The sequence below is a fragment of the Puma concolor genome, chromosome A2 (assembly GCF_028749965.1).
Source record: "Puma concolor isolate L17-30 chromosome A2, mPumCon1.1.hap2, whole genome shotgun sequence".
In the NCBI taxonomy this organism is placed as follows: domain Eukaryota; kingdom Metazoa; phylum Chordata; class Mammalia; order Carnivora; family Felidae; genus Puma; species Puma concolor.
Window position 1 is genome coordinate 47,140,536 of NC_141668.1, and position 13,463 is coordinate 47,153,998.

Here is a 13,463-nt window from a genome sequence, read left to right on the forward strand (position 1 = left end):
CTGAGTCTTCATTTAGGTATATTCAAAGGTACTCTTATAGGTTTATTGTTGTTGGAATTGTGAGAGAAATCTTTTTTTTTTCTTTAATGTCTTCCTAATTGGTCATTGCTGATGCCTGGAGATAATACTGATTTTTGCATTTTGCTGTTACATTCAACAAAGTTGCTAAACCTTATTATTCTATTAATATGCCTATTAGTTCTCTTGGGATTTCTATGCAGACAGTTATTTTGCCTACGAATGTGAATAGTTTTTAAGTTTATATACATCTTACTTCATGGTGTTGTCATTCTGCTTTGACCTTGAGTTCAATGTTGAATAAAAGGAGTGTAGCAAGTTCTGTTCCTTGTTGAATGGGATTTCCTTGAAGGTTTCCTTGTTAGGATTGATATTTGGCATGAAGATTTGATAGATGCCTCTCAGATTAAGAAAATTTCCTTCTGTTTCTACTTGCAAATAATTTTTCTCTGTTTTGATTTTTAATCATGAATCATGTTTACATTTTGCTGTCTTCTTTTTTCTGCATCTTTTGAGATTCCTAAATTTTTTTAACTGTTGATAGAGTATGTTTGAAGTGACTCTACCAATGTTGATCCACCCTCAAATTTATGGAAAAGCACTACTGTTAAGTTGTTAAATGTTTGTAATGGAAGAAATCTTTGTATAGCAAAAATCATAATCATTTATTGTTTATGATGACAATATATACTCTCAGCTTGTCATTTACATTTCAATTTTTTATGATTGTTTTTCATACATACATAGGTATATTCAATGTTTAGTGAAAAACTGGGGGCACCTGCGTGGCTCAGTTAAGTGTCTGTCTCTTGGTTTTGGCTCAGGTCATGATCTCACGGTTTTGTGAGTTCAAACTGTCCATTGGGCTCTGTGCTGACAGCACAGAGATTCTCTCTCTCCCTCTCTCTCTGCCCCTCCCCCATTTGTGCTGTCTTTGTTTCTCTCAAAATAAATCAACTTGAAAAAAGTCATGAAAAATTAATTCAATTAGCTATTGCACTTTAATCAAGCTTTAAAAATAGGTTTCTGTTCCAAATTTATATAAAATTCATCTACATTTATACTATTAGCCCTTTTATAATTTAGGTGCCATTTTTTTATATTTAATTATCCATCTGAAATTTCATTCATCTGAAAGTTCTATTGGTGAAGAGTGAAATATTTTATAAGCATACACATCTTTTTCATAATCCATCAAGTTGATCATATCATTTATTTCCTTTCATAATTTATCATAGTAGTTGATAAATTATTTTAGTTTTTCAATTGTTGAAACATTGAAATCTTGGAATAAAAGATTTCAAGGATTAGACTATTTCTGGTGCTCTACTACATTTAAATCATCGTTTCTTTATTGAAAATGTTTAGGAGTGCCTGGGGGGCTCAGTTGGTTAAGCATCTGACTTTGGCTCAGGTCATGATCTCACAGTTGGTGAGTTTAAGCCCTGTGTCAGGGTCTGTTCTGACAGCTCAGAGCCTGGAGCCTGCTTTGGATTCTTTGTCTCCCTCTTCCTCTGCCCCTCCCCCACTCTCACTCTGTCTCTCTCAAAAATAAATGAAACATAAAAAAAAAAAAAAAGAAAATTATTACATCTGTATTCCTAAGTAAAATTCATCAATTTTATGAGCCAATTTAGTCAATTTTGAAACCAAGTGTTGTATTTTTTTAACCTAAGAGGAATTGGAAAGATTTACAAATGTTTACATTACCTGGAAAATTTACAGAGAAGAGCAATTATCTCTTGAAAAACTGGAAGAGTCTACTCATGTAACACTTTTGGTTTGGTTTTGCTGTTGTGCATTGCTGTTCTTACACGTTGCTTTTGATAAACTTAATTTTTGTTTGTTTATCCCTCTCTGGTATTAGTTTACTTAGGAGTTCTGCTGTGTTATTTTGTTAATATTTTAGGTTTACAATAGATATGTATATATAAATATGGCAACATAAATATAAAATTATATAAAATGTGGAAATATAAATACAGTAAAACCTTGGATTACAAGTAACTTGTTCTGCAAGTGTTCTGCAAGACAAGCAAACATTTCAAATAAATTTTACCTTGATAAATGAGCAACGTCTTGCAATAGGAGTAGTACATGACATCGAATGTCACGTGATCACAACTGAGCCAATGGTTCTCAAAGTTTGCTTTGATATACAAGTGTTTTGAATTGCAAGCATGTTTCTGGAATGAATTATGCTGGCAAACCAAGGTTTTACTATACATATATTTTCTGAAATATCCATGTTAATTATCCCTGTTTTTAATTATACCATTTGTATTTGTGTTCCTTTATAATTTTAGCATCAGTTTTTCAGATGGTATAACTTCTATATCAGTGGTTCTGTCTTTTCTCTAATTTTATTTTGATTATCTGGTTTTGTTTGTATGCACTTCTCTCTTTTTATTGCTTGACAGCTTTGCCCACAAAAAAGCTAATGCTTTGATTTTACTTATCAAATAACTTGTTTCTGCTTTCTCCACTATTAATTTCTAGTTCAATAATCTCTAACTTCCAAATATGTTTTTTTTTATGATGGCTTCTTGAGGCAAATAATTCATTTTAGTTGTTACTTATTTGATAATGAAAGCAATTAAAGCTATGAATTTGCCTCAGATTACTGCTTCTGTTCCAATTCTTCAATTTTATATGAAATATTCATCATTATTACTTAAATGATCTGAACTCATAGCTTTACATGAGCACTTTCTGCACTTTTTTAAAGATGGAGAACTCAGTCCACAAGTCCTAGATTTAGTATGTTGTTTTGTTTGTTGGGAGGAGGAAGTATTATATTTTTATTATTGAATTCACATATTACTGCATTTATCCATGGCAAGGTAGCTCTTACATAATGTGTGCACGTGTAGCAAATCAATGAAATAATCTTTGCATTTACAAATTATTAGCCCTTCTAACAAAGTAAATCAAGAACACTGATAAAGAATACTTATTTCAATATTTTTCTATTATGCTCATATTATCAATTATAATATTAATGTATTTTCTACCATCTTCTATTATGTCATGCTTGATCAGTAAAAGACTGAGAGGAATATTAAAATGTTTCCCAATTTTGGAAGAGATGTTGTTCAAAGGGTACAAAGCTACAGTTAAGTAAGGATAAGTCTAGAGATCTAAGAACCATGGTGACTATAGTCAATAATATTATATTGAATATTGAAAATTAGCTAAGAGAGTAGATTTCAGGTGCACTTATCACACTTATAAAATGGAAACTGTGAAGAGATGATATGCTAAGTCGTTTGACTACTATAATCATTTCAGTATGTATGTGCATATACATCATGTTTCATACTTCAAACATATAATTTTGATTTAAAAATTAAAAGATACAAAATACAAAGTGTACAAAAGTTTTGGACTGGTTGTCATGGGGAGCAGAGAATTAACAACAAAATTCCCCATTTTATTGTGTCAATTGCCTATAGTATTGCCAGAATTTTTTGCTAAGTAGTGTTATGAAAATAACATATGCACATGGTAACAAAAGAAAATTAAAAGATGCCAATTAGTTTAAAACATGTTAGTTTCCCTTCTGTTAAGGTACTTCCATTAGCAGTTCCTGAAATATTCTTCCAGAAGCATTCTGTGCATACTTTCTCCCCTTCATAGAAATAGATAACTCTTTTAATAAAAAGAGGTGTCTATATAAAACCTTTGTACATATTTTTTTTCTCATTTAACAACTGTATATCTCAGAGACCTTTTCATATCAACACAAAAATATCTGCTTCATTTTCCAAAATACTGTCTGAATAGATTTTAATGTAAAAATGTACCATAATCATTTAAAGCTAATTTATACGTTGGGGCACTTAGGCTGCCTCTAGCTGTTTATTATTATAAATATATTTTTGCAATCAAAAACCTTGTGTGTACATTGGAGTCTACTGATGGGTCAAATCCCAGAACTGGAATATTTGCATACATTTAAAATTGTGTGACATTGACAGATTATACTTCAGGTAATTATTATGATTTTAACTTACAACCAACAGTGGGTAAGTGTTTGTTTCACATTTTTACTGTCACTTGGTATTACTAAACCTTTAAATATTTGTGACTTAGAACCACAGTTGATTATTATCCGTCATGGTTCTGGGGGGTGACTCAGCTCGGCTATGTGGTTGTCGCTTGGATTCTCTCATGTGGTGGCAGTCAGATGACATCTGAGCTGAAGTCATCTGAAAGTTTGACTGGATTGGACATCTTGGATGCCTTATTCACATGGAGGCTCATTCAAGTCTGTCCACCAGAGTGGACACTCCCATGTGGCTTGGGATTTTCACAACATGAGGGCTGGGTTCTCATAGGGAATGTTCCAAGAACAAGTATCTCAAGAGCCAGGAAGCAGCCAGGTAGGTTAAAGGCAACACTCTACAAGTAGTAAAGCATCATTTCTGCCATATCCTATTGGTCAAAATAGTCCACACACCTTCATTTTTGAATGAAGTCATCTTTTTAACTTTGAGTCAAAATTCATTTATATTCATATATATAGAAATATAAATTCATCCATATATATAATTCATACATAAATGAATTCATTCAGTCATTCATATATAAATAAAAGTAATAATGTTCCCCTTTGCCTATAATAGAAATAGAACTAGTTTTACTTATTTTTTTCTCAGTTCTATTTTTTCCTGGGTTTACGACAATGTTTTTGAAAGTAATAAATTACATTTGCTTTACTTTAATTCAGATTTTCTTCATTAGGCTAACCTTCACCCATCTTACTTTGCTTTCTGAATTTGAAATGAAATGGAGATTGGTACTTTTGCCTAACGTCCTAAATCATTTTTTGGAATGATTGGGGTGACTTACATGATATCAGTAGACCTCTTAATTGAATGTCAAGGAAGGCAGTTCCTATTGGCACGGGGACCTCCAGCTTCACTGAGAAGCATTCAATTAGATGAAAAACAGATGCTTATTTTTGTCTTATAAACCTCAATGCAGGTTATGTGGTAATTACTTCGAAGAGCAGGATAACAATTTATGTAATCAGCAGGACCCTATAATTACTAATGCATAATTTCTAAACAGCATTTAGCAAAATGAGGCCCATACATATACTTTGTAATGAAAAAGATGTGTTTGACACCACACTAAATTAAATTAAAAATTTGCATATTTTCTTCCAGGAAATGCACTAGCTTCATCTGCTTTATTTTGCTTCACTAATCCCTGTCTACTTTTAGCTCTGTTATAGGATCATGGAAATGCTGAATCACAATGATGGCTGAATGGGAGCAGAAGGATGAGGTGTAGAGAAAGCCCTCCTTCTCTGCTGTCTAGGATTATGTAACATGATTCTGAGAGATTATTTGGAACGTTACATCTAGGCAACTTGTTTCCATGGAGAGTTTAATATGAAGGTCCTACAATCACTTAATTTAGAATGTAAGTGCTTGCAGAGAACTTAAAAATTACCTCCACTTGTCCGAGGCCCAGTAAAATGATGTGACTTTTAACATCAAGCAGTTGTCAGTAGGAGTAAGAAATGACTCATTCAGTGAGTCCCAGTCCTTTGTGGAATCCATTCCACTCTCCTGATTAAATCACACTTAGTTAATGTTGGACAAACCACATGTTGCATTAGCCCTAGGGACGTTGAACGTTTCTGCAGTAAGTCTTTTGAAATTTGCATGCACATTGGCATCGCTAGTATGCCTTTAATAGTAGTAGGTGGAAATAGTGGTGGGAGTAAATGGCAGTGCAGGTGGCTACATATTGAGAAAGTTGAGTGCTAGGTATTTACAGTTTCTCTCTGAAAGACCATCGATGAAATTGGACACCTGGAGAAATTCTTACCTGCAATTCCTGAAGTCATGTCAAGAGGATTACCCATCTCTTCCTCAAAGCTCTGGACCTGAGACACCAAAATACATCAATCTCATTAGAAATGTTTTCATAACGAATTCACTTTATTTATTTAATCAACATATAATGAGTGCCTACTGGCTACCGCTAAGAGGATTAACCATGATTTCTTAAAGTAGATTTTTTTTTAATGTTTATTTATTTTTGAGACAGAGACAGAGCATGAATGGGGGAGGGGCAGAGAGAGAGGGAGACACAGAATCAGAAGCAGGCTCCAGGCTCTGAGCCATCAGCCCAGAGCCTGACGCGGGGCTCGAACTCACGAGCTGCAAGATCGTGACCTGAGCCGAAGTCGGACGCTCAACCGACTGAGCCACCCAGGCGCCCCGATGATTTCTAAACCCAAAGAGCTTACACTGGGGGGCAGGCAGGTGGCATGGTACAAGCACTCGGGATAAAGACTCAAAGAACTAAAGATCAGGAGAGGGAAATGGGGGAATCACTTCTAGGTGGGAGGAATAGAGACCCTGTCTGGAAGATGCGGCATTTGAGTGAGACTGAAATAATAATAATATTATTCTAGATTTTTTTTTTTTTTTTTGCTCCTAAAGAGCTTTAAATATACTTGGAGAATGAGAGTTATTTCCTACATTTAATTTTATTTCTCTGAGGGATTTATTTATGACTTGGTAAATTTATGGAAAGCAATTCAGAAAATTCACAACTCAGTTGCTATACAGAGCTTAGATAGCTCAAAGAAAATTTGTTTTCCAAATTGATAGAGCAGAATTTATCATTAAAGTTATTTTCAGAAATTAATAAATACTACTCTACTGAGAATAAAATTATGGGTAAAACAAAATAATAAATATTTCTTTTAAGGGTGCCTGGGTGACTCAGTCCATTAAACATCTGGCTCTTGATTTCAGCTCAGGTCATGATCTCAGGGTTTTAGGAGATGACACCTGAACTGGGCTCCATGCCTGGCATGGAGCCTGCTTGAAATTCTCTCTCTCCCTCTGCCTCTGCTCCTCCCTGCTCCTGTGCACTTTCTCTCTCTCAAAAAAAAAAAAAAAAAAAAAAAATTTCTTGAAAAGTAATAAGATAGAGTACTACAGAAACTTGATGAATAAAAAAAGTTAAAGAAGGTAAGAAAACAGTTCCTGTTGATATTTTAGAGTTCATTCTTGCAGGTTTCCCTTTTAATATGATGTTTTTGGACATCGTTATGTAATCAAAAATTTTCACTCAAAACTTAGAAGGAGAGCTTCTTTCCCCACGTTGTGAAATTCCTTTGAAAACACCATTTTTCATGACTACAATAGGCCATATTTTGAAGGTACATTAATTTACTTAATGGTTCTCTTAATGTTGGAATGTTTTCTAAATTTTGCAAATAAAAGCAATGGTGAGATGAATATCCTTATATATAAATCTTCTTCTACATGTCATATTATCCATTTAGGTTCATATCTGAATAGTGAAAACTGAATCAAAGGGCATTTGAACATTGCAGCACAAGTGGCCAGAAAGGGCCATAAACTCAGGAATAAAGAGAAGACCATGAGGTTACAGCTTAGCAATGTAAGAAGAACTATTTATTCCCTCTTTTTAATCCTTCATCTGTTTTCTTTAAAGTTGTTTTATACTTATGGTTCATTAGACATATTTCTTAACATTACTTTTATTGGTTTTGTAACTCAAACCAGCGTGCACCTTGTCTGTGTACTGTATACATGTACCGTGGACATTTTCAAGTATAATAAGAAAACTCTTCTGCTGAGATTATTATCATGGAGGAAAGTCCACTTTGTGTGATGTAAAGTACATGGTCATCTAGGGAGAAACAACCCCAGACAACAAAATCTCAACAATTTAGAACGGAAACCAGGTGTATTCCTGGGTTGTTTCCCCTGAGCCAAACTTCTTAATAATTTTTTTTAATTAAAAATAAAGGAACAGTTATAAACTTTGGAAACATTTTCCACCTACTCAGGATGCCAATTGGCATTGTTTAATAGTAGGGTCAATGTTTCTTACATTTAGTTCTAGGAGCAGGATCCCTGTATGGAAGCGAGAGGAAGATTAAACATGTTTTATAGCGGCTATAAAGAAGCATCCTACCTTGACTTTACAATTGCAGATGCTTCATTAGGATTAAATTCTCTTAATATGTTTGAGAATTTAAAAAGAAAGGAACAGACTCAGTTTTACTAGGTAAAATTAAACAAAAAATATGTTGATTTCTGCACTAAAAAAATCGATGCACAATTTTCTTGGAATCATAGTTTTGAAAAGTGAGCCAAATATTGTCAAATTCAGCCTGTAAGTAGGACTTTAGGGGAGCATCATAGATTGATCAGGAGGTAATTTTGGCCAATCACAGTTGAAATTATGATAGCTAGATATTTAAGTATATTGGCTCATGTTTTAAATGCCATGAAAATCTGCGAATTTCACACATATTTTTCATTTCTTATAATTGGATTCTTAAATTTCCCATTAAAAAATGACTATTAAATCTGGCATTAGTTCCTGTTTAAGATGCAACGTACCCAAGCTTCATTTACTCATCCATTGGTATTGAGTGAAACAAATATTTTTCTCCCAGACTGTGATGAGGACATAATATTTTAGGTATACGTTTTAGAAAAACAAAATTCAAGTAGTGAATTTCCTTTATATCATTTTGGGGGCTCTATGCCTTGGATACACATATAGCCTGTCACACACACAAACCTGGGCAAATATTAAAGAAAGACCAGGGACAAAGTTGGTTATAAAGTTCAAGAGAGTATTCTGTTTTTCTATGGATGCCACCCAGACTAAATTAATATTATCAAATATTTTTTATGTTAATTTAATCATTCACAAATATTTATTGAGTCCCTAGTATGTGCCTAAAAACATATGAGCTTGGGGTACCTGGGTGGCTCAGTTGGTTGAGTGTCTGACTCTTGCTTTCAGCTCAGATTATGATCTCATGGTTCACGGGATTGGCCTTTCACACTCACAGTGAGGAGCCTGATTGGGATTCTGTCTTACTTCTCTCTCTGCCCCTCTCCCACTTACACTTGTTCTCTGTCTCTCTCAAAATAAATAAACATCCTTAAAAAAATAAAATAAAAATAAATTTATTTAAAAAACAAAGAAACAGGGGCGCCTGGGTGGCCCAGTTGGTTAAGGGAACGACGTCAGCTCAAGTCATGATCTCGTGGTTCATGAGTTCAAGCCCCACCTCAGGCTCTTTGCTGACAGCTCAGAGCCTGGAGCCTGCTTCGGATCCTGTGTCTGTCTCTCTCTGCCCCTCCCCACTCATGCTCTGTCTCTTTCTCTTTCTCTCTCTCTCTCTCAAAGATAAACATTAAAAAAATAAAAACAAACAAACACACAAAACATATGAACTTGTATTATTTTATTTTGGAGCCTGAGTGTCTTCCCACCTCCATACATACCACCAGAGAGCTTTGCCTTGAATAATTGCTATTGAAGAATATTTGAAAGTGTACCATGTAAGAACTGACACTCTGTTCTGAATCTTTTTTATCCTGAATGTAATATTATCTCTCCCTGTCCTCTCACATATAGATGGTGTCCAATGGACCTTATTTTCCTATAAGTCAATCAAGCTTGAAGCATAAAAAAATTTCGTAAAGGGACAGTAGAGTCTGTGAGGCATCCCAACAGGCTGGGGATGGTGAAATTTCTTGTTTGGATCCTAAGTAATATAGCAGACTGACAAATGGACTGCAGATTTTCTTGATATTCTTTATATTACTGTAAGTAGTAGTCTGGTGATTAAGTAATCTTTGCAAGATTGAAATAAAAGAAAATTTTTCTTAGTGCTACCTCAGTTTATCTTCAAATCAGGGCACTAGATCAAAGGTCTCCTTTTTTCCTCCATTTATAATTAAAAAAATTTTTTTTAACATTTATTTATTATTGAGAAACAGAGAGACAGAGCATGAGCAGGGGAGGGGCAGAGAGAGAGGGAGACACAGAATCAGAAGCAGGCTCCGGGCTCTGAGCTGTCAGTAACAGAGCCTGATGCGGGCTTGAACTCACAAACCGTGAGATCATGACCTGAGCCGAAGTTGGACGTTTAAGCGACTGAGCCACCCAGGCGCCCCTCTCCATTTATAATTTTTATTTATCTGCAGGCTATTGGTTTACATTCAGACTAATATTTTAAGGTTCTTATTTTTTAATATTTTAAGGTTCTTGAAATAATTTTTGACATAAGACATGTATACACATAAACATATATGCATAGATATTAGGATCATCAACAGCTACATATTTTGAGGCAATTTTCATATCTTTGTGGGATAGGGAGGGCTACCAATAGGCATATTCACCTAATTCCTCTTCTTCTTTTAAGGTTATGGGTAAGTCTTACCTCCTGCAAGTTTCTTGATCCTCTCAGCCCCTTGGCTGTTTAAGAACCTATCTTCTTGGGGTGCCTGGATGGCTTAGTCAGTTAAGCATCCCACTTCAGCTCAGGTCATGGTCTCACAGTTTGTGAGTTTGAGCCCCGCATCGGGCTCTGTGCTGAGAGCTCGGAGCCTGGAGCCTGCTTTGGATTCTGTGTCTCCCTCTCTCTCTGCCCCTCCTCCGCTCGCACTCTGTCTCTGTCTCTGTCTCTCTCACAAAAATAAATGAACACTAAAAAAAAAAAAAAAAAAAAGAACCTACCTTTCTGCTCCCTAGATGTCCCAAACATGTCTAGAGTGATATGAAAGTTTACCGGTAGAGCTGTCACTCTCCCTGCATGTTACTGTGCCCACCCCTGCCATTGCACTGAGGTTCCCGTGCTGGCAGGTTCTGCACCCCAGAGACTATCAGAGCGCCTGGCTTGTAGAGGGCTTCTAAGAAAGGTGGTCCCACCTTGGGATTTGCATATAAATATTCTGCCCCACTTCTGAATGATTTACATGATGAAAGGGAAAAAAATTTGCTCTTCCTTTGTCATAATATTAAAGAATAGAGAAATGTGTGAAAACGTGTATATATTTTTTTAAAAGACTGAGAAGTGCATGTAAGGGTGTCATCTAAATGAGGGTGAAAATTAGCATGAGTGAGTGAAGGGGAAGATGAAGGAGCAGACTGTGAAATATGTGAAGATATACATACATGCACATATAGGACAAAAAATCTTTTGTTTACTGACATTCCTTAGCCCTTCTCCCAGTCAAGAAAGAGAAGTTTGAGGAATTACCGGGCTCTGACCCTGGATAGATGGGAAATAAACGATGTGGGGAGGAAACCAAATAGGCAGTGTGAAGAAGAAACAAGTGAGGAAAGAGTCTGTAAAAGTATAATCTTTTCCCCATCACATGTTTCACTCCTGTGTTTTAAGAACAAAATATAGGGTGATCAGCCTGCATAAGATGTGGTGAAAAGGATGAAAGCAAGCAGGCACTGATGCATGAACTTCAGCCAAGCCACAGGACCCATGCCAAGAGGCTCTGTGCTGCGGTGCAGTCCCGGGAGAATCCAACAGTGAGATAACTATCAAATGCATTCATACTTTTCCTGAGTTGACTCATGGTGGCATAGACTGAGACTGATGCTGACAGCTGCGTGGTCACCAGAAGAAGGGGGGCCAGCCCCAGAAAGGTGTAGTGGCATAGGAATGAGGTTGGTACTAAAAGTTCTTGGTAGACAGAGTTGTGAATAAATATGTATGAAATGGAGGTCAAGTTATGTGAATATCAATAAACTCCAAAGCAAACAAACAAATAAAATACTAGTCCTGCAAAATCAAAACCAAACCCGGGTCCCTACTTCTTTGTCCAAGGCCTTGCATTAGGCGTCACGGGGGACATATTTCCAAGATACATCTCCTTGTGGACAAAACCTGGTGGTCAAGGAGCTGACAGACTAGCAGGGGAGATGTCATTGAAACACATGTACAGTCTCTGCCATACAAGCTCTCCCTGCCAAGGCTGTGAGAATACAGAGTGGATGTGTGGGCAAGTTTCACTGAGTGGGAAGTAGCTGAACTGGCTCTCAAAGACCATTGGTGAAACAAGGAAAGTTAGAGTGGATGAAAGCATGCTAGAATGACCTTAAATGTTGTAGACTAAAAACAGGAATTTGGAACAATAAGATATAAGCTGAGGGGTTGAAAGGTGAAGGGGTTAACTGAGGGTAGAAAGCAGAAGATGCCTTGGGAATGGTTACTTCCCTTAGAAGTTGAGTGTGTAGGTACAACACTGACCTCTTCCATTTCAAAGGAGTCTGGTACTTTGCCTGCAAGACGAGAGAAGCTCTTGAGCTTGTTAGCTTGGATCGAGTTCACCTTCTGAGTTCTGTCCTTGACTGACCGCTCAGACATATAGGAAGGAGGAGCCCTCTTGGCCAGCGTGGATGGGTGAGGCCATTGCTTGCCCAGAAGAGCTTGGGGAGAATGACAAGGTACCAAGTCATCACAGGCTTGGAGAGACGAGTGTTCTGCTGAAGGACACAAATGACTTTGGTCATGGTTGTTTGTCACAGCTGCTAATTCTGCTCCACATTCTCCTGATTTTGCAGAGGCAATGGAAAATTTACCCCTTATCTTCAATGACTCTGACACTTCTGAGCTGCAGTCCTTCGCAATACTCTGCCTTGAAGCTCTCCTAAAAAGTCCACCCATTCTTCTTCGATGTTCTTGGGCCTCACTCACTGAGGTTCTTTGCACATTTCCCCCTCCATATTTCTCTTCAGCTTTATTCTGCAGGATGTTAACATCATTCAGCAAAGATGAGAAGGCATTGGCTACATGGTCCAGGATCTCTAGTTGTCGGAAACGACCTGAACGATACAAGAAACACACAATTTTTAGACTGGGTGTTTTCAATGAAGCTGCATGAATGTAGTAAAAACTGAACAGGTTGGTAACACATGTGATTTTCAAGATGGGAAGGACTTAAACTCTTGAAACTTAAGTTTTTCTCACTATGTGCCACTGGTTATTATGGTGGTGATTCCTCAACATAAGAAGATGCCACTGTGTCTTGGGGAAAGCTAATAGCTTTTATATTCAGTTAAATATGCATAGCTATATACACTCATATATGCCTGTAGTTTTTATGTGTAAATCCATAAAAACTATAGGCAAGGATCAATCTTAATATTGTATATTAAACTAAAGGTTAAAGAGTGAAGCTAGCTCTTTCATGTGAGGTGAACTCGAGTATTCTTCCGTAGCTTTAGGTGGCAGATACCATAATCATCACCTCCATCATCTCCACCTGTCCTGTCACCTACGGTGTGCAAAGATCATGGAATATGGACTCAGAAGGCCTGGATCCAAATCCCAGTTCAACCAATCATTGGGTGTGCGATGTCAGAGTAGATGAATTAATAGAAATATGGTGCTTAGTCCGTGCCAAGCACATAGTAAACAGTTTCTTCATCAGGAGAATGAGCGTAATAATACCCATCTTATGCATCTCCCACATCTGTTGTGAAAGCACAATGCTATACAGTAGTTAGAGTTATAAATATGTAAGACTCTGGAAGGCAATATATCGTCCTCAGTTGTCCGAGGGAAGATAGTCATTCATGTGAAAATCCATTTGTATTTTCAAATGAACCAGCTCCTC

At 36.5% G+C, this 13,463-nt stretch overlaps 1 protein-coding gene across 3 annotated transcripts in view; it reads right to left on the reverse strand.

The window, feature by feature from the left end:
- ITPRID1 (ITPR interacting domain containing 1) overlaps positions 1 to 13,463 on the reverse strand; it is a 105,356-nt gene that overhangs the window by 43,886 nt on the left and 48,007 nt on the right. For all 3 annotated transcript variants that reach the window (XM_086693180.1, XM_086693188.1, XM_086693199.1), the window contains 2 exons: positions 12,095 to 12,669; positions 5,863 to 5,920 (listed from right to left, as the gene is read on the reverse strand). In XM_086693180.1, the coding sequence (XP_086549306.1) occupies positions 5,863 to 5,920; positions 12,095 to 12,669 (633 nt within the window). The remainder of the gene's footprint in view (positions 1 to 5,862; positions 5,921 to 12,094; positions 12,670 to 13,463) is intronic.